The following is a 23,098-nucleotide window of genomic DNA, read 5'->3' as shown; positions in this document are numbered from 1 at the left end:
TAAGCAAAAAGATGAAAGAACATGAAATTTGCATAAGTGCCATCTCACCAATAATTAACAATATCAGGTTAAAAACCTGGACCAGGGTAAAGGTCTGTCGGGGAGAAAACTAAAAAAATTTTCTCCACCAGCACTGGATCCAACCTGGAATAATATCATGAAAAGAGAAATCACCAATGCTACAGCACAAACACAAAAAAAAAAAAAAAAAAAAAAAAAAAAAAAAAAAAAAAAGGAGACAGAAGGAGAAAAGGAAGACTGTTTTCCTAAATTAGTGATTAATATAGACCAGCACTTGAATGAGGCCTTAACCCTACTCATCCATACAATCACATAGGTCAAACAGCATAGCCACACACAATCAACCATAAAGAATAATCCATGGACAGGCAGTCATGTCGTCAATAAGTATAAGTCGTCATTTACCAAACCATAGAAAAAATAATATAGACAAATAATTCAGAGGCAACACCCAACATAAGGGCTCATCAGGAGAATACACTGGCCTATATAGGGTTTCGCCACTCTAAATTCTCTACCCAGCACAGTGTTGTGGCTACCACAGAATATCCATGGCATCCCCGCGTCAGGTATCACCCCCAAAATACATGTCTATGAAAAAAAACAGCAAATGTAAAACAACCAAGTAAAACCAAAACAAGCTTATCCTGTTAATATATCCCTCCCTTTAGCAACAATAGGTAAACTAAATATTATAAATTTTACCAAATCACAAATATTAACACATTGCAAAAAACCTGAATGAACTAAACAATTATATAATTCATCTTTACCATGTGGCTAATTTTTTAAAAATTCCGCTCAAATAGAAACACAATTCAAAATAAATGGCGCTGTGACAACATTTCTCGAACCTCCGAAATTAGTCAAAAATTTCTTTAAGTATTTCTAGATAATTCTTTTGATATTTATTTAAAAGTTCGTTATAATGAAAACTAAATTTTTTAAATTGCCAAGTTAATTTATTTGCAGAAAAACCTCTTGATATCAATTTTTGGCTTAAGATTTTACATCTATTTTTAAAATCAATATAATTACTACAAATCCTTGCATAACGAAGTAACTGTGAGAAAAACGCTGAATATGTGATATTTGAGTGTATATTACTTTCAGGGAATGGGAAACTAATCACTTCAAAATCAAAATCATCCGTTTTATTATACATTTTAAAACTTAATTTATTATTATCACAAATATTAATATTTAAATCTAAGAAATGATCTTCATGACCAGCGCCATGACTAGGCTCAAGAATAAGCTCTGATGGATATATATTTTTAGAAATATCAATGAAATCCTTACAATTTAAGACCAAAATATCATCTAAATATCTTTTATTATTTGACAAAGCATGTTTTAAATTAATTGGATTATTCTTATCCATCATATATTTATATTCTAGTTGACTTAAAAACAAGTCAGCTATAAATGGGCTGGCATTCCCCCCCATGGGAATTCCCATAATTTGCTATATATATATATATATATATATATATATATATATAATCTAGGCTCTTTCAAGCCTAGAGCTGCTGTCTTTAGTTTCTCAGTATAAGATGGATACAGACACTTTGCATCGTCTTGGCATTTTTGATAATCTTGCTTCAAGAGACATAAAATTTACCTTCAGTATGTTCCAAGTCACTCAGGTATAACTAGTAACCATCAAGCATATGAAATTGCAAAAAAATTCTTTAAATATTGACCAGCCAAGTGAGAGACCAATCCCCATTAGAGACGTATACCGTTGGAGATTATCAGAGGTATTGTTAAATAAGAATGATGAAATTTTATCTCCCTTTCTCAATAAGCATCTTTCTAAAATTTATCTTTGAATTTGGTCTGGCTCAAATGGGTAACTTTTCAGGTGTTATCATGTTAGTTCCCTAATTCAAGTGGCTCAGTTCCCTCTTCCCTTCTTTGCAGGTACTGTAATTTAAAAAAATGAAAAAACTAAACATTGCCTATTTGATTGTAATATTCTGACGTCTGCACAGTATATCCTGCAATGTAAACTGTTAACGTGCTTTAAATACCCCAAAATCTCACTATCAGCTAAGAGTATATCTGACTACCTACACACAGAGCTCATAATCCAATGTTTATCCTCTTATATTTCAACTCCGAGAATCAAAAGATTTTCTGAAATAAAAAGATTTTCTAAGATAAATAAGTAGCAACCAATACAGTAGCTATGTCCATCTCACAGAGTGAATCAAAAGGAAAAGAGCTGAACAGCCCTCGTTTGCTGGAACAGAAGAAGAAGAAGAAGCTCAAGTAGATTGCTCAGTTACTTTAACTTTAAGTTACTTGCACAACACTAATGGATATAGTATGGGATTTTACCCTGGGGGGACTTTCCAGCTAAGGGAGTGAAGTTTATGTTTAAGTTTTCCTTTGAAAATTTTGAAAAATGTTCTGGAAAGTATATAAACAAAGTATACGAAAGCCATGCGAAGCATTGCTAATGCTTTGAAATCTGTTGTTTTGGTTTGTTCTCTATCTTTGACCCATAGCTAATTTTTTTTTGGAATCGCAACTTTGTTGGGGGGACTCGCTAGTTGAGGGAATTGAAGTTTATATTTGAGTTTTCCTTTGAAAGTTTCGAAAAATGTTCTGGAAAGTATAGAAACGAAGTATTAAAAAGTCATGTGAAGCATTGCTCATGTTTTGAGATCTGTTATTTTAGTTTGTTCTTCATATTTGACGTGTAGCTTAAAATTCTGTCTTGAATTACAACTTTTCCAATCTTAAAAAAAGTCACAACAAATTAGGGCTGCCTACGCAAATGTATTTAATGTAGAACTTTACAATGCTTCAATAATTCTTCATTTTCAGAAATGGCTACGTCATCCAATTTTGAAGTGTGCTATACTGCCTCAAGTATCGTAACATCCATAATCATAAATGGTTTACTATTTCCGTTTTTTGCACCTCTCCGATACATTACATCTGCCTATTCTTCAAGATTTTGGTAAGTTTACCCAATTGTCCAGACAAAATATTTTAAACGGCAATCTCAAATAAGTATTAAATGTGAATGAACCTCACAGTCAATGCTACCTGAAGTTATGAGTAGGCTAGAGCAAAAACAACAAGATCAACTGGTGAAAACGAGCAACAGGCTTGAAGTTATATATTGTAATTATTAGCTGTAATTGTACAAATCAATATATATAATTGGTGATGGAAATCATAGTTAGTAATAGATAAATAGCACCAGCCCTACAATTTGGCTCTCAGACAATTTGGCTCTCAGACCAAATTTGATATGTGTGGGCGAACAAAAAGACGTATCAACGTAGACTAGTTTAACTGATAAATAAGAACTACACACAAAATTGATATAATACAAATAATAAAATACAATTAACAAATAATATAACACAAATAATATAACACAAATAATATAACACAAATAAATAATACAAAATAATATTAGTAAATTATAAAGAGCACCAGCCCTAGAATTTGGCTCTCAGACACACCAAATTCGATATCTGAGGGAGAACGAAAATCCGTATCAACGTAGACTAGTCTATCAGACAAGTTAGAATGACAAAATTAATATAATATAAATAACAATAATACAATAAACAGATAATATAATGTAAATAATTAATACAAAATAATAATAGTAAATTATAAACAGCACTAGCCCTAGAATTGGGCTCTCAGATACACCAAATTCGATATATGAGGGCTAACGAAAAGACTTATCAACGTGGACTAGTCTACCAGACAAATAAGAATTATACACAAAATTAATATAATACAACAATAATAATAATACAATAAACAAATAATATAATACAAAATAATAACAGTAAACTATAAACAGCACCAGCCCAAGAATTTGGCTCTCAGATACACTAATTTCGATATCTGAGGGCTAACGAAAATATATGTCAACGTATACTAGTCTACCAGACATATAAGAAATACCACTCAAAATTTATTTAATACAAATAATAATAATACAATAAACAAATAGTATAATAAAAATAAATAATGCAAAATGATAAAAGCAAATTATAAACAGCACCAGCCCTAGAATTTGGGTCTCAGATACATCAGATTTGATATATGAGGGCTGACGAAAAGACATAGCAACGTAGACTAGTCTACCTGACAAATAAGAGTCACCCACAAAATAAATGTAATACAAATATATAGTACAAATAAAAGTAGTAACTTATAAACCACATCAGCCCTATAATGTGACTCTCAGATACACCAGATTCGATATATGAGGGTTGACGAAAAGACATATAAAGGTAGACTAGTCCACCAGACGAATAAGAATTACCCACAAAATTGTAATCTTTCTTCTACCAAAATGTGACAACATCAGCAGAAGAAATTGGTGCAGAAGAATAATATTACTTTAGAAAATCCAGGAATAAGACGGAAGGAATCCAACCTAAGACAAAATGCTGCACTTGATTACTCAGTTGAAGGCTTCACTCGGAACCAAACTACAGATGAATAAGAAATTAGTAGAATCTAGAAATTAAATAAGATGAAAAACCACTGCCTTTTTGGAAATTTTGGTAAACATAGGCAACTAAGACATTGGCAAATAACGGGCTGGCCACTCCTTGTATAAAGCATAACTCAAACATTTATAAGAGAATTAAATAAAAATCTCAATAAAAACATGATTAACAAACATCATTAGAGGAGAAAGAATGGAAGGCAGGATGAATTAATTACCTTAGATGGAATACCGCCAGGACGACAAGATTGCAATTTCTTCAAATCTTTGACGATCCTAGAAATGTATAACTCAGATGCTAATTAAAAAATCGTTGACTTCTGGTAGGGTGGCTAAATATAAGAATTGTGCTTGTGAGTGTTGTGAGGAAGAAGAGCTCAATTTGGAAACGGTACTCTTAATATTTAAAAAAAAGCAAATACCCCTTGAACATCAGAACAGTGTTGGAGTCACGTATCTACCTCGAAGGCTCGTTATAAGAATGAAAGACTGGCCTGATGACAGAATTTATGGTCTGCCAAGTTTTACACGTATGCTTTACATACTTGAATTTTTTCCAGAATTATAAACAGAAGTAGTCTTCCGAAAAAAAGAATTTGTGAATATTTCTGTAAGGTTTAAACATTGAAGATGATTCTTAAAGGTATAGAGGACATATTAGTATTCCTAAGATTACCTTTCCTTCTCTAACGAAGACCAGAGCCTATCCATAAATTTAAGGCATTAGTCCTTTTCAGCTTTAGTTTGGCATATCAATCTTGGAGACCCGGTTTTAAAAGCCCATAAAATAGAACAAATACAGAAGAAGGAAATCTGAATCATTCTTAAATTAGTCCTAGGAGCTTTCTGTTTAGAGGAGAATCTTGGTTTCATACATTTGCAGTTCGTTAAGAAACAATGGGGATTTGTCTTTTCTTTATGTAGTTTTTGAGGCATAGTTAAAAATGGTGCAATGTAGTGAGTATTGCCAATTCCGGGGAGTGGGGATGGTTTTACGGAGTATTTTTCCTCCTACTTTTTTTGCAGCCTAGATTTTGAACAATACCTCTTTTGGTATTCCCCCTATATATTTTCAAAAATTTATTTCATCCCTCCATCTAACATTTCTGTGGATTGGTGCTATTGGTATGGTACCTTAAACCACAGTAACTGCAATGCAGCAGTTAAATCAACTTAGTATGAATTCCTAAGCAGGATCAGACAGTTTGTGGTAACGAACTATAAGTAGCGACCCGTCTCAATAGTAATTGATACTCAAAAAATGGAACTGCGATACCAATAGATACATCGAAAGAATCGGATTTTTATGCTGATTTCGAATATATAAGTTTCATCAAGATTAGTTTTACTCGTCAAAAGTTACGAGCCTGAGAAAATTTGCCTTATTCTCGACAAAAGGTGAAACAAACCTAAAAGGCATAGAATCTTAATGGAAATCACGCCATCAGATTCAGCGTATCAGAGAACCCTACTGGAAATGTTTCAAGCTCCTATCTGCATTAATGCGGAATTTTGTACTTTTTGCCAGAAGATAGATCATGGATGCGTTCTTTGTTGGTTTTTTGTTTTGTTTTTTCCCAGGGGAGATTGTATCGACCCAGTGGTCCTAGAATTTCGTGAGAGGGCTCATTCGAACGGAAATTAGAAGTTCTTGTGCCCTTTTCAGGCGACCAAAAAGATTGGAGGGCAACTAGGCCCCCTCCCACGCTCGTTATTTTCCAAAGTCACCAGATCAAAATTTTGAGATAGCTATTTTGTCCAGCATGTTCGAAATATCTAATAACTATGTCTTTGAGAACGACTAAATCCCCCGAAGTCCCCGGGGGAAGGGCTGCAAGCTATGAACTTTGCCTATTTTTACGTATAGCCTAGTATTGTTTATTGGGAAGTATACAGACGTTTTCAGTGGGATCTTTCTTGTGGGGGGGGGGGGTCGGGAGAGAGGGTTACGTGCTAGGATCTTTCCATGGAAGAATTTCTCATCGGGGAAGAGAATTTCCATGAAGGGATTTCCTAGCATTATTTGAAAAACAATCAGAAATTAAATAAAAACACAAGTTTTTTCAACTGAAAGTAAGGAGTAACATTAAAACTTAAGATGAACAGAAATTATTACGTATATGAGGCTGTTCATCCCCTCGTCAATGCCTTGCTCTTGACGCTAAAGTATGTTTAGTAATTTCAAAAGAGCTATATATTCTAATTAAACGGCCTTTGTGATTCAAGGGTCATTCTTAAAGAATTTGGAAAAATTCGAACTTTAGCGTGAAGAGCGAGGTGTTGACGAGGGGGCGAACCCCCTCATATTACGTATATACATATATGAGGAAGTTCGCTCCTTCCTTAATGCCTTTTTCTTTACGCTAAATTTCGAATTTTGTTAAAGAATGGCCGATATAAGCAATAATTTGTTTGTGTTATTTTCCAGCCAATCTTATCATTTGATTTTACCTTAAGCAGCTATCGTTTAAAAATCTTTTCTCTCATTCATTTCAGTTATTTGAGAATCGCTCAACTTGTGACTTTTATTTTCATAAAAATAGTTTTGACCTCTTTGGCCGTATTGTTACTATGCCGTACAAAATTAGTTCCGCAAATATCGCTAATTTAAGTTACGTGGGAGATTGTTTCCTTGCAGAAATTTCTCGTGGGGGAAGGGAATTTTCCATGGAGGGGAGCTTGATTTCCCGACATTATTTAAAAAACGATCATCAATTAAGTTAAAAACAAGTTTTTTCAACTGAAAGTAAAAAGCAACATTAAAACTTAATACGAGCAGAAAATATTACGTATATGAGATGGGCTGCCTCTCCTCAGCAGCTGGCTCTTACCCTAACGTTTCTTTTTTGACTGTTAAAAGAGGTTATTATTCTAATTAAGCATCCTTTGTGATTCAAGGGTCATTCCTAAACAACTGGAACAAAAATTAAACTTAGGTTATACTAAGGTTATTATTAGTTTAAAAAAAAAGTAAAATTAATGTTCAAGTTTCGTTTTAATTATTCATGTTTGGTTAGCCAAATTCAAAACCTGCATTAATTAGAGAACGTTCTGAAATTAAATAAATAATTTTTTAACTGAGTCAAGTAAAGCAAAGAGCGACATTTAAACTTAAAATGAACGGAAATTATTCCTTATATGAAAGGGGCTGTCCGCTTCTTAACGCCCAACCCTTTACGGTAAAGTTTTTTTTATTGTTTTCTTAAAGTAGAGATGTGAGAAAAAGTCAAACTTTAGCGTAAAGAGCGGGGGGTTGAGGAGGGGATAGTACCTTTCATGTACGGAATAAGTTCTGCTCGTTTTAGGTTTTAATGTCGCTCCTTTTTTTCAGTTAATTTTTTTTATTTAGTTAGCAAGTAAGAGGCAGCAGTGCTTTCCTGGTTTCAAATGCTATACTTTTATCATATTGTTTTCGGTGTCCTAGATCAAAACTGGAAACGTTTTGATTTTCTTTTTAATATTTTGGCTGGTAGTGTCGTTGGATTGCTAGGACAATTTCAGGTAGATTGTTTCATTTATGTCAGTTAGAGGAAATCGGAAATTTCCTAGAGGAAATTTCCTCTAGGAGGAAATTGATTAAATTTAAGTTGATGCATATATGAACCCCAAAAATACATCGTATTACAAAAATTCAAGTAATAGTTTTGTTTTTATTTAGTTAGCTTAGTATTTTTATTCTATTTTCTTTTTTAGGTGTCGATCATTCTTCGAGTTTCCTGTAATAGTCCTTCCATTCATTTTTATTGTTATGAATTCAGATGGATTTGTCTCAGTATTTCTTGTAGTAGCAGCTCTGTCATGCCCTGTACTATATTACTATAGTTCAGCAAAAGGACACATGCAAGCAATCTATTTGAAACTTGACCGACCTTATATACAGGTATATTTATTTTTTTAATCGTATTGTGTTATCTTGTTTTAGCTAACTGTAATGAAAAAAGTTTTTCACCGGAAGGAATTGAACCCATGGCCTTTAAAACGCTCGCTATTCTTTTAAAACATTACCTCTAACACTAAAATGCGAACATTAATACTAAATTAAAAAAAGCTATTTAAGAACAGCCCTAGCATCCTTACTTGACCGAAGTTCAGCCCACATCATTTTATTTATCATATAAATATCCCAAACATTTTCTATTATCATCTTATATGATTTTATTTATCAGTCCTGGTTGAACTTCGTTAAAGTAAGGATGCTAGTGCTGTTTTTCGAAAGTTCTTTAAAAACATTTTTAGTTTTAATGTTCGTTTTTTGAAGACGACCCTTGAACATAGGGCCAAAATATTCACTGAATTGAATTCCACTGTCTTGAGGAAATTTCCCTAAGTTGCGTTTGTTTGATATGGGAAGGCAGTGTGGTCTTCGTCGCTATTTAGAAACTACCTTTTGTCTAGACAAGAAACAAAAACTTTCGCACATGCTGACCAAAGGTATGCGTAGTGCAGGTATCGATTTCCTGATTCTCTGCCTTCGGCTGGGAGTGCAATGCGTGATTGGGAGCTAATCAACTGACGCTTTCTATGTTTAAACCCAGATTTTTGCAGGTACCTATTTGGAGATGGGTCGACTCTTGGCTGAGCTTATAGTCACACCCCTCACCCCCGTTCTAAACCAAGCAACAAATGACACCAGGGCTTGAACCACCGTCCTCAGGAACGAAGGATCTATGGTCTAGCACCCTAACCACACGGCTTTTTCTGAACAAGCTGTAAAAAAATTCGAACACAGAAAGAAATCTCTCAAGAGGTCTTCAGTGACCTCTTTATTTTGAAATTTTGGTTTAAATGATCAAAATAAAGAAAAAACTATAAAACATTTGAAGATAAGGCGAAAATTAACCTTTTAGGCCACAATTTATTTCCGTTTTTTAGTAACAGTTCTGGCTCTTGATGATTTATAGGCTGAACTATTTAGCAAGTGTTTTTGTATCTTTTTTTTTCTTCTCTGTTTGATAAATATGTGATAGGTTTTGATTGTAAGTGTTATCATTTGTCTTTTCTTTATATTATATTGTAGTGTACTCCTCATTTTTTGAGGGAAATAAAGAAAATAAATAAATAAATAAATCTTTAAGTCTTCTCCTACATCCTATATATCTACTGGGAAATATAAATATTGTTCCTACAGGGAAAAATAAAAGGTTAAGATGGTCACTAATCATTAAATCTTCTCCTATATCCTACATATCTACAGGCAAAAAAAAACTTCTCTGCTAAAATATAAATGTTTTTCTTACAGGGATAAATAAAAGGTTAAGATGGTCACTAACCAGTAAATCTTCTCCTATATAAAAAAAATTAAAGAATTTTTTTCTATCTTGAAAGCGGACATTCAAACACCGAATTTCTCATACAGGCCTTACCCAGATGAATAATTTCTATATATTTATCATAACGACTCAATTGATCCTGGCATATTAGAATTTTTTGTGGACAAGCTAGACAAAATTCTAACTCAACAAGAAAAGTCATGATCTTCTAAGAATTGGAACTTGTTAAGGAAAACAAATGTTCAGTGACTTCTCTATTTTGAAGTTTCAATTTTGCAAATAAGTGAAATTAAATTTTAATGCAGTTTATAAATTTTACATTTTAATGTACACTATAATGTAGTATATATATATATATATATATATATATATATATATATATATATATATATATATATATATATATATATATATATATATATATATATATACTACTACTACTAATAACTCACTGCAGCACCAAGCCGCCTGAGGCCAACACAGTTACGCACGCTCCTCTTCCTACCTAATCTATTTAAAGCCTCCCTCTTTACACCCTCCCAGGAAGTTCCCATATCCTTTAAATCTTTATTTATGACTTCCTCCCAACCCAGACAAGGACGAACTGCTTTCCGTGTAGCCCCAGACGGTTGGCCAAAAAGGACCATCTTCGGCAATCTGTCATCCTTCATCCGCAGAACGTGACCTAACCATCTCAACCTTTCTTTCATTATAGCGCTAGAAAGCGATAATTGTTTAGTTCATCCAGGTTTTTTGCAATGTGTTAATATTTGTGATTTGGTAAAATTTATTATATTTAGTTTACCAATTGTTGCTAAAAAGAGGGATATATTAACAGGATAAGCTTGTTTTGGTGTTACTTGGTTGTTTTACATTTGCTGTTTTTTTTTTTTTCATAGGCATGTATTTTGGGGGTGATACCTGACACGGGGATGTCATGGATATTCTGTGGTAGCCACAACACTTGGCTGGGTAGAGAATTTAAAGTGGCGAAACCCTATATAGGCCAGTGTATTCTCCTGATGAGCCCTTGTGTTGGGTTGTTGCCTCTGAATTATTTGTCTTTATTATTTTTTCTATTGTTTGGTAAATGACGACTTATACTTATTGACGACATGACTGCCTGTCCATGGATTATTCTTTATGGTTGATTGTCTATGGCTATGCTGTTTGACCTATGTGATTGTATGGATGAGTAGGGTTAAGGCCTCATTCAAGTGCTGGTCTATATTAATCACTAATTTAGGAAAACAGTCTTCCTTTTCTCCTTCTGTCTCTCTTTTTTTTCTTTTTTTTGTGCTGTTGCATTGGTGATTTCTCTTTTCATGATATATATATATATATATATATATATATATATATATATATATATATATATATATATATATATATATATATATATATAGATATCTATATAGATATATATATCTATAAAAAATAGATATATATAAATATATATATATATATATATATATATATATATATATATATATATATATATATATATATATATATATATATATATATATATATATATATATATATATATATATATATATATATATATATATATATATACATATATATATATATATAAAGGCCGAAGCGTTCACTGAATTGAATTCCGCTGTATTGAAGAAGTTTCTCTATTTTTCTAAGTTTTGTTTGTTTGAGGCAGCTTCCAGTATACCAAGTAAAATTTGGCCGTGATCTTAAAAATATGAAACAACACATGTAAATACTATTTAATGACTGAAAATACATTTTAATTGAAAAAATAGAAAAGCCAACAGAACACTTGCAAACCAGATAGATTTACTATGGTGATTTTCAATTGGTATTCGTTTTATCTTTCTAGGGCAAAGAAACCGTTTTGACCAATTATAGAGGTGCTGTCATATTAAGCACTAGTATTTGTATTCTTGCTGTTGACTTCCAAGGGTTCCCTTTGCGATTTGCCAAAACTGAAGATAGAGGATACAGTTTAATGGATGCGGGTGTTGGCTGTTTCGTTTTTATGAGTGGAATTTCAGGACTGGAGATAAGAAATGGAGCTGTATCAGTAGTAGAGTAATACTTTTATATACTTACATACACATTAACAATGAACCTACGTCTGCTGTCTCTGCCGAAACGTAGCATCGCATTTTTCAAGTCTTCGAAGTAATCATGAAAGAGTGATTTTTTTCATTTTTGAAGTGGGAAAATATAGCAAGATCCAGTTTTCTGTCAGTACGTTTTCGCTGTTCTTGTCCCTGCATGTACCATGTCATACCTCAAAAAGTAAGGCAAGTCTAATAGTGCAGTCAGAATTTTTCTATTTGATATTTTTGTCCTACCATACCTCATGTCATACCTCAAAAAGTAAGGCAAGTCTAATGGCGCAGTCAGAATTTTTCTATTTGATATTTTTTTTTAGATATGACCTAGTATACAGAGGGGTAAAAATAGATCACACTGATTTTTCACTTGCGATATCTAGTGTGGATATTCCATGCAGAATCATTAAATGTACGAGACTACGTAGCAAAGCCAGCTTTTTTCTAATACAGAATATTGAAATTGGATGGAATTGTTGTAGTTGTAGAAACTCTTAAAGTTCGATTAATTTGAGCTATTGACGATTCATTGTTATACTTCTTTCTCAGTGAATTCTACCCTGCTAGTCGCTTTATTTATTATGTTCTTGCTTTTTGTATTCTTGTTTAGTCCTTTTTATCTGTTCATGTAGTCTCTATCTAAGATTAGGTAAGATCGAAATAGACTTTTTGGCCTTAGCTTCGAGTGAACTTAACTCGAAGTGACCTTAACTCCAAATCGAATTTATCTTTGTTAGCATGCTTTTGCAAAGGACACCCAATCTGTGCACTAGGGTTTTCAAGGAAAATTATGTTGAAAACATGTTAAAATTTGCAGTGAGTGGATGGTTGGTAGAAAAAATACAGCGTTCTTCTCCCTTTCTTTTGACGTCTAATGAATAATCCATAACATCATAAGCATCAGAATAGTTGGGTAAAAGAATACAGCGTTCTTCTCCCTTTCTTTTGACGTCTAATGAATAATCCATAAACGTCAGTGTAAATAATAATTAACGTACAATCCAGATTTTTATTAACTTGAAGATTAAATACAGACGAATCAAATTTGTACCTTTATATTAAATATAATTATTATTGGTATCCTGAGATATATTTTCCTCTACAACTTTAATTTCCACTTGCCCTAAGGGGTATGGATAGTCCTGTTTAAGAAACCCTGCGGTATTTTGTTTAAAAGGATTGATTTCTCCCTAAGTTTTCGCTATTTGGACATAAAAAGAAACTGTGTGAACAGAAAAAAGAACTAAATGAACTCGAAAAAGAAAGGGTAAGAATTTAATAAATAAAAGAATAATAGTTCAGAATTTGCTGACCAAACAGTTGTGACGTCTTGAGCTGTCTAGATTCGCAAATGTAACAAGGTGTTTTCTGGCCATATAAGTCCGTAATGACCTATTATTTCAGTCAAGTCATCCGCGATAGATATTATGATGATTTATTAACGAATAGTTGTAAAGCTTGAATATCAAGGGAACAGCTCACTTTGTAAAAGAATTATTGACTAAGTGTAAACAATGATGTGATGGTACTTCCATGAAATAATTCTGTGGCACTTCTAGCTTTTTGACCACTGTAGTAGGTTTTGGTTCGATTTTGTGGATATGGGACGATTTTTTACGACTATTTTTGAGAAAAAAAAATGTGAATCTGTATGCGTTAAAATTTTCTAACTTCTGAGTGAAAATGGACTCTAGAATTAATCTGGCTGTGGAAATCCGATGGTATCTATTTTTATCCCTGTTGATGCTAATTCATATCTTAGAAAGTAGAATATGTAGAAAAATTTCTAACTGCACCATTGGGCTCGTCGTTTTGAGATTAGAAGATATCCATCCTTAGCTCTAAATTACATTTTTGCAGATACTAGGTTTTGGCAGAAAATAAATAACAAAGTATTAGTTTTGCTTAATGAAATTTATTCTCTTACTGCATTTTGTTGTACAAGTCGGTATTTCAGTAATTACTGTTTTAGATTCCGATGATACTTCAAGTGACACTGCATCTGCAGAAAAGATGATGCAGTGCCACTTCCATAAGATAATGTTGTTTTGCCATGTAAAAATTTTGCAAATTTATAAGTCGTCGCTAGATTAATACTTGAAGACCAATCAATTAATCTTTCTATTTCAATTAATCAATTAACCATGTTTAATCTTTCTTGTTGCCTCAGATACTTTTAAGCGATTCGCAATGTCTGCAACAAAAGATATTAAGGTTTATTCATGACTCGCTTTGATTTTAAGCGTCCAATCCAAAAAACGTAAATATCATCAAAAATACTATAAACAACATTAAGATGAGAAGGGCTCAAAGGAGTAAGATCGCGAGTGAAGAGTGAGACTGCGATTAAAATTTCTTAGAGTCACACACGGAAGCTTAAGTTCTTTCACTCTGTAAGGACAGCCGAGCTATAATAATTGTAAAATGTCTCTCGCATTGCTCAGCATGATAATTTGTCGGCAGTTAAATGCTGACAACGACGATATCACACGAATAGACGGCAAAGAAATAACAAGACGAATCTAAAGTTATGGACCACCGTTGATTTCACGTAGGTTGCCAAGTTACCAGACGAACGACTATGGGAGTGTGACCAACGTGCAGGACCATAAAATATTTATGGTCTGCTGACAAATTCAGTCAGCCGATTCGCAATGTCTGCAACAAAAGATATTAAGGTTTATTCATGACTCGCTTTGATTTTAAGCGTCCAATCCAAAAAACGTAAATATCATCAAAAATACTATAAACAACATTAAGATGAGAAGGGCTCAAAGGAGTAAGGTCGCGAGTGAAGAGTGAGACTGCGATTAAAATTTCTTAGAGTCACACACGGAAGCTTAAGTTCTTTCACTCTGTAAGGACAGCCGAGCTATAATAATTGTAAAATGTCTCTCGCATTGCTCAGCATGATAATTTGTCGGCAGTTAAATGCTGACAACGACGATATCACACGAATAGACGGCAAAGAAATAACAAGACGAATCTAAAGTTATGGACCACCGTTGATTTCACGTAGGTTGCCAAGTTACCAGACGAACGACTATGGGAGTGTGACCAACGTGCAGGACCATAAAATATTTATGGTCTGCTGACAAATTCAGTCAGCCGAGTCCTAGAGACGTTGCAAAATGCTTGTTTACACCTACAGTGACAAGATAATATTGGTTGCAAAATCCTGCGGGCCCTAGAAACATACAATAAACGCTACGAACAAAACTCAGGAAAAAAAATACAACTTTAGACATTATAAATCAAAAAAGAAAATTTTAAAAAGAACAACAAAAATACAAAAAAGAAACACACCAAGGTTCAACATTTTAGCCGACAAAAATCAATCATAATAAAATTTAAATCCTAAAAACCGTAACAAGCTGTCCCCTTAATCATGGTTCCCAATGTTAGTTCCTAAACGAAGAAACCACAATTGGTTAAAAGCACATGGGTTCCTCTCAGCCATCGTACAATTAACCAGCATTCACTGCCAAACATTGGTCCATAACATTTATTTTGCAACTCAGACAGCTCTTCACATTCGGATACAAAATGAAATAAGTTCTCATTCACACATCCACACATAGGGCAAAAATAGGGGCCAGCCTAAACTTTCCCAAAAATTTCTTTCTCTCGCCTAAATCCAAATTTTCCCCTGGTACCACAACCAATTCTTCAAATGCTCTTGATTCAACGCAAATTTGAAATAAAGCTCCTTCCTCCAACAGTCTTTAGCTTTGGAGTGAAACCTCAAATACATAGATTTCTCCTTATGAGCTTGCCACTCTTGGATTTCTTAGTCATTTAAAGTTCGCCGGAGTTCCTTCAATGCTGATACGCTTTCACCCATTGGGCCTTTTCCCTCATTCCACCTCTCCGAAAGGCCACAAAGTTCCAGTATTTTTCTTGACCTGATTTGGCCACGAGTCAAGTTTACCGTCTTTCTAACTCTTAAACATCGTTCTTCCAAAATTAAAATGAACCTTAAAATCAATATCTCCTTTGCTCCTAAATACTAATGCTCTGATTTCTTAGCGTTCATCTCTAAATCCTTCTTTTCTAAATAATTTTTTTATATCTAATTTCTTCTGAAGAGTATCTCGACTATCCGCCACTAGAGCCATGTCATCCGCGATTAATATACATGATAGCCTAAACCAATCCAAAGATATATATAAGGGGCTCCATTGCTTTTCATAAAACTATCTAAATTATTAACAAACAAGGAGAAAGGCTTAGGAGATAAAATACATTCTTTTTTCACTCACTTGAAACGTAACCAGCTTAGAAAATTTTCCCATAATCTTCACAACAAATTTCACCCTCTGACACGTATATGCTATTATTGCTACAAAACAAGACGGCAAGCCTATTTCTAACAGACTTTCAATTAACATCCTCCTATTTACCGAGTCAAATGCACTTTTCAGGTCTAAAAAGGCCACGAATAGCCGACAATTTTTCCCTGTAGCATATTTTCTTCTCAATATATTCGAAATTAAAATATGGTCAGCAGTGCTGAATGTCGATATGAATCCCGCTTGCATAGGGCCAAGTATTTCCTCCTTATCTAACCATTCTCTTAGCCTAAATTCCAGAACCTTACAGAACAATTTACTTAACACATTTCCCATAAAGATAGACCTAAAGCTTTGATGTAACCTCATATTACCTTTCTTAAAAAGAGGTACTGTTACTGAAATGTCCCATGAGCGAGGCCAACAAGTTGTCTCCACTACAAATGAGAAAATTATGGCCAACATGGGTATTAAAGTTCTTACCTCAGGGCCTTTGTATATATACCTTCTGTTCCTGGACACGAATTACCATTCATCTCTTTCAGCTGATACCAATTTTTCTTTTTTTAATGATATTCCACAAAAAAAGATCTAGTAAGAACACTGATCAACTAATCAATAATTTTAATCAGATTCTACTGCATTACTTTGTATAAAGCTATGAATATTTCAGAAATCATATGCTCGCCAAGTTAGCTAAGTTAAAATCATCTTCTACACTGTAACATGTATGGCCTTTCTTTTGACACGACTGACCAAGCAACAAGTTTTTTTTCTACATTTTAGTTCCTTGCTGCAAACAAACACTGACCGCAGCACCACACTGACCGCAGATAGACAGTTGGGATTAATCATCGGCAGTATGACCAAAGCTGTGATAGTCATAACACCTTTCTCAATAAGCAACTTCCATATCCAATTTTAAGATAAACACAAAGAAACCATTCTTCAAAATGAATAATTAATGATTTTCGTCGTTTGTAGTTTCCAATTTCAGTAGCTTTAGATGCTTTCAGGACGAGAATCACCGACTCCTTGCCTGATATATATGTCGTACGTTTTGATAGTGACTTTTGAGGACGTGTGCGTTTCAGCAAACAAATAAATAGTTTCTCTCCCATTGTAGGAGAAATTCCAGACATTGAATTTTATTTTTTCAGTATTTACGGCAGCTGACGATTAAGATTTTAGGCACAGTTTACTGTCCTTCTTGGTCTTACGAAGCTATCTAATAGGTAGGAACCCTATCTTCCCCTACACTATCCGAAAAATCCCTTGTGAGCGCTGGCAGTGTCCAGTGACTTTGGCAGATTCGGTGGGACAAGTACGTAAAAGAGCTGTCTCTATCACAGTATCGTGGGAAATAATTGCTGTAGTAATAGGTGACCTAGCCGACTAACTACTTGATGAGACGTAATTTTGTCATTCAGAATAAAATTTGATCGCTTAACAAGTGATTGTGGTACTGATTCCCCCTAATACTGACGACGCATTGCACAACTCAAAGATAACGAAGTTCGGTGGAAAATGATTGGGCAGAGATGGCAGAATTTCTTGTCACGGTGTTTTGGCAGAATTTAGGACGTGTCTCCTGCATGTTTACCATTACTTAATCAGTGCCAAACGAAACTTAAATTCATGTCTTAATTTTGTTTACTATGGACTGCGATTCACTCCTTCCTGGGTTACAGCTATTATTTGCAGTTGTGATACAATTTTGAATACCATGGGGGAGATCTTGTTCTATGCTTTTCTACTGTGTTCATCAATAATTTTCATTTCATTTTAGGACAGCAAAGAAAAGCTTGAAAAGCTCTTGGATTTTATTTGTCTTTGGCTTTCTTAGATCGGCTTTTATTCTATCATCAGGCTATCCATATGATGTGAAAGAGTACGGAATCCATTGGAATTTTTTTCTCACTCTAGGATGTGTAAAGGTTAGTGATTGATCATTTCCTTTCTTCTTTTTTTACATTTTTTCTTCACTTTGGTAGGTTTTCCTTCTGCCATTTCATCACTTGATTTCATTTTCATAAACGATGATATTAGATATAAATTGTTAACAACATATTGTTTCTTGATTTATATACATTATCTCATCCACGTATTTTTAATAGACAGAAAATAGATGATAGTATATGCTGCATCGCCTGGTTACAACTACATCTTTATTCACCTACTGTAAACCAACCGTAATTTACCCACCGCTACTTATGGCACTTGGTCGATAGAAACGGAGGTTTTACAACCTGCTACATGTCCTGGCATTCGGTTCTGGAAATGAAATTATGAAAAAGTGTCTCCAAAGCAATTCCAACAAGAAAAGGAGACAAGAAGAGGCGCGATACATTACTGGCAAGCTTAAAGAAAGAATAGACTTGAAAAACAAAGAAGAAATAACAGGTTGGTAGACCTGAATGATACCCTATGTTGGATCTTTTTGGAAGTTTTGTAACAGTAGTAAGTCTCTACTAGATATTCATCGGTTATATTGTCGGAGGGGAAGAAGTTTTTGGTTTTAGGGATATTCCGAGAAAATATGATGACTTCTGCTTAAAAGTCTTTCTTCGTGTTTTGTAAAAGAGAAAGCTAAGGTTGAGTACTGAAATGTAACAAAATAAACAGACTTTTAAAAAACAGAACATCTACGTGTGTAACCGGTGATTTTAACTCTAGAGAAAATTCCTTTACAAGAAACCTGTTTATTTTTATATACAAATATGCAAAACATTTAAAACGAACTGACATGCTTGCCTACCTTAGTGAGTAGAGCATCAGACTCCAACGGTCGTGGCTATAAGTTTAAATTCCGTGTCGGGCTTTATTTTTCTGTTCATAAAAGTAAAAATCGTAAAAAGTCAAACTCGGTCTTGTGCTTCATTTATTATTTTTGTAAATGTAAAGATAATATAATATATTCCTTTTGAGTAAAGGTTAAATTTTCAGAGTAAAAATCGATATTATGCTATTTTATTCGTGGAGATGAATAAAGAATTTGACAACTGTCTTTTCTTTTCGCAAAAGAGTAGTTCCAAAGTTGTGATTGTATTGATCCTACTTTGTTGTGTCTTTTGGCTGGGTGACTGAGTTGAAACTGTCAAGGACACTTTTGTTGGGAGTAGGGAGGAGGCCAATATGGCTTCAAATTTTGTTTTGGGGAAGGGTGAAACAAATTTTGTCTGAATCTTTCGTAAGAGTATGCTCTACATTTGTTGTTTTTGTGTTTTTTTTTGTTTTCTTTTTTTTAACGGTCGTCCAAAAGTCTTGCTGCAGTTACCAAATTAAATGCCTTTCAAAGTCGATGTTGGAAAAAATCATTTGTTGCATTTTGATTTTTCTTACTAGGTTAAACCCTCTCATCAAAAGAATCCCCGGTTAATCTCGCTACACCCCCTAGCTCTGTACTAAAAAAACTTACCTTAGAACTTAGCTCTTCAAAGACACCCTGGTGAGGAAGAAGCATCTATTCAGCTGCGAAGATATGTGCTGCAGCGTAATGAACTCCGGGAATCCGTTTCTATCGGTGGCAGTTTGTTTTGTTATTAAGTCTTTCGACATTAAAGAGATGGGGGAGTATATTGAGTATCTTTTCCACTTTAATTATGTACAGCATATACAGCCAAGCACGCGAGTTATTAAAGGAATGACTCGATTCTAACTAGCACGAATATTCTGAAGAATAACTTGGACATGTCCATAAGATATGCAATGAATATAGATTACTATAAACACAGATGCAAGTAAAAAATAATTATATCCCTCAAATAGCCTAAAACAAGTTATAAAGATGACTATAATATTTATATATTAGTTAGGAAGTGACCAAAACAGAAGCTTCAGAATAAAATAGGAGAGGAGTCTTTGTCACTATGTTGGCTCCGTTTGTCACTCCGTCCCTGTTGGTGGCAGTTTGTTTTGTTATTATTAAGGAGAAAGGGGAGTATATTGAGCATTTTTTCACTTTAATTATACTGTAAGAGCTCCATATAGCAGAATATACTAATTGAAGAACTAAAGGGGCCTTCTTTCTTCTCTGTTTCACGATTCTTTCACTGGAAAAAGTTCAGAATTTGTATTTCTTACTGTTTCAAAGCTACAGACCGCCGCGTCCTTAGCTAGAATTCTTATGCCGATCCTCCTTGGAGTGTTACAGCAGCTATGACATATTGCTAGTAGTTGTCGAGCAGCGCATGCATAAAACTCGTACGATCTACTTTTCTAAAAAAAAAGTCCTGGAAATCTATAAGAAGCACGAAACTTTGGTCTCAGGATTCCAAATAGATAATTCTAATTGTGTACAAGTTTGACGTTACGTGATCCCTAAGAAGTTTACTATCGAATTTTAGAGAATTTCCTTTTTTATTGTTCAGTAGTTGCTTTAGGTTTCCAATCCTGTTCCAGAAAAAAGTTTATGACTTTCCCTTCTTGCCGTTACCAAGGTATGGACCACCGATCACAAAAAAAGATGTAAAGCAGTGGAGTTGCTACAGCTAAAAGTATAATCTTACACCAAGCGCTATTGTTTGTTCCTGTTTTAGATTATGGGACCAATTATATCAATGATAGTTTCATTTGTGCCGCCCTTTGCCAAAGCCGTATTCATATCCTGCATTTATCAAGCATTTTTGCAAAATGGCCTAGGAAACCAATTGCTTTCTGATAATGATAGATCAACATTCATTTGGGCAAACCGTGAAGGTATTTTCTCAATCTGTGGATTTTTGGCGATTTATTGGATTGCTGTTGAAGTAGGAAGATACTTGAATGAGGAAAGGTATAATATGATGTTTTTCTAGAGTTTCTAAAGAGATACTTTACCTAAATTGCACTCAATTGTACTTTTATTTTAATTACACTTAATTACAGTTAATTAAGATGATTTTTACAGACTAAAATAAACTGCGTGTTACAATTTTTAAACTTTTTCTGAAATATTTTTACAATTTATTATTAAATTTTTTGTTTGTTTATTTTAATTATAAAATTTATTTCGAATTTAGTTAAAAAATTCAAAAAAGTTAAAATTAAAAATGTTACGCTTAATTTTAGATTATATAACAAATTACAATTAATTACACTTATTTGCACTTAATCTATACTTAATTTATACTTTACTTAAATTTAGCTTAAAGAGGCAGCGTTCTCGGTAAGGTGGACATTACTTAGGATGATTGTACTGTTTGGTTCTCGGTATAGACGTTACTTCGATTATAATTAGTCTTATAACTATTCAAAGAAATAAAAGCAGTTGATAGGAAACATAACTCATTTTTGTTTTTCAAAATTAAAAATTTTAGATTTGTCATTTATGTGCTAGGTTCTAGCAATGGGACCTAAATATTGATCAAATTATGGTCTTCGAGTTTGGTTGTGCATTCCGATTTGTAATGCAAGAATGTATCCCGAATTCAGTAAATAAAAGCAATTTAAACAACTAAAAAAAGAGATTTTAGGCCTGTAAAGCTTAGAAATAAATGTTTATTCGTCTGTTGCATCAATTAGGCTATAATCATTACGTTCTTTTCCCGTCTCAGCCCGCTCTGTGTACAGTATTTTGAGTTAAAAGGAAAAGTCTTAAGAAAAAGATATCAATTATTTGGGTCTTACCGAGTGATCTACCCTTTAGTCCTATAACCTAATACTGCAGATTTAATATATCAATTTCCCGAATTTCTTTGAAATTTTATTACTTTTTAACAATTCCAGAAATTCTGAAACCTGTATGAACCAAAAACCGCTTTTGCAGCGCATATTTGTTCTTCATAATTTGGTGCCTAGAAAGCTAAGGGAAAGTCTGTATTATTTTCTTAATAGATAGGTCCTTGTATCTCAATCTTCAAAAAATTACTTGGTTTTAGAGATTTGCACTTACTATGTGACCTTTTTTTGTAGAAATTTGTTTTTCTCATTTTGACTATTTCCAAAACTTGTTTCTTAAATTCCTTATCCCTTTTTGTTGCTATGTGTCCAGATTCATAAAAAGCAAAATGCTTTAGCGTCTGAGCCCCGCAGAATGGAATGAATGACATTAAAATTATCCTTGTTTTCTATCCAGGTATATATTCTATCCAGGTATATACTATATCCAGGTCCGTAGACTCGGGCAATCATGAAATTGTGTGCTGAATATTTTTTTTTGAAGAATACGGTATTAGGAGATGTAGATTGTTATAGACAGCCCAAAATAAAGCTATTTTTCTTAGGGTTTGCTGAAGAAACAAAAAGAAAGCAGATAGAGAGGCAACGTGGTTAAATATCGTGTAGGTCGAAAGTCGAGTATTGGCTTTGGTCTTAATAAAATCAATTTGTTTCTTTTTAGAAATTTATTTTCCTGGTATTTTTCTCAATGAAAATACCCAAAAATGCCATTTTTCAACGAAATCGCACCAAATCAGATATTTTTCGAAAACTATATCTAAAAAATCTAGGGAAAGGGTGCACATGGAACAAATGAAGGAGACGTCACAGGTAGTTTCTGTATATGTAAAATGCAGATGGCGTTAACGCTGCTAAGTCTTAATTAGTGGATTCCACCCCTCTAGAAAAAGACAACCAAATGCAGTTTGAAGCTACTAAATTAAAGTTTGAACCTAAAAAAAATATCTTTGCCTCATTTTGAAGTGATTTTAAAAATTAATCAGCATTATGATAAGCAAATCAAAAGTGTATATTGCTTTTATGTTTTCAATCTCTTCCATCGTTGAAGACAACATTCTACAATAGAAATGATATCACTATATTACTATTTCGCTATAGGCTATAACCATATATTAAATTTCTCATCATTTCTTCTTTTGTTGAAAAAAGAATAAAACAGAATATTGATAATAGGGATGTTTAAATTCACAATTCTAAATGGAAATTGTAGTGCTTTTGTATATTCGTTCTCTTAGTATTTCTTCTACCGTCAAAAACAAA

General features: G+C 33.5%; 1 protein-coding gene across 2 annotated transcripts in view; it reads left to right on the top strand.

Moving 5' to 3' along the window:
- The window catches only part of LOC136038147 (uncharacterized), a 68,546-nt gene that overhangs the window by 24,343 nt on the left and 21,105 nt on the right, over positions 1 to 23,098 (top strand). For both annotated transcript variants that reach the window (XM_065721190.1, XM_065721189.1), the window contains exons 2-6: positions 2,860 to 2,995; positions 8,213 to 8,399; positions 11,648 to 11,859; positions 17,970 to 18,117; positions 20,719 to 20,954. In XM_065721190.1, coding sequence (XP_065577262.1) covers positions 2,862 to 2,995; positions 8,213 to 8,399; positions 11,648 to 11,859; positions 17,970 to 18,117; positions 20,719 to 20,954 — 917 coding nt within the window. In that variant the 5' untranslated portion in view covers positions 2,860 to 2,861. The remainder of the gene's footprint in view (positions 1 to 2,859; positions 2,996 to 8,212; positions 8,400 to 11,647; positions 11,860 to 17,969; positions 18,118 to 20,718; positions 20,955 to 23,098) is intronic.

This window comes from Artemia franciscana, chromosome 17 (assembly GCF_032884065.1).
Source record: "Artemia franciscana chromosome 17, ASM3288406v1, whole genome shotgun sequence".
NCBI lineage: Eukaryota > Metazoa > Arthropoda > Branchiopoda > Anostraca > Artemiidae > Artemia > Artemia franciscana.
This window is presented reverse-complemented; position numbering and strand designations above follow the sequence as displayed.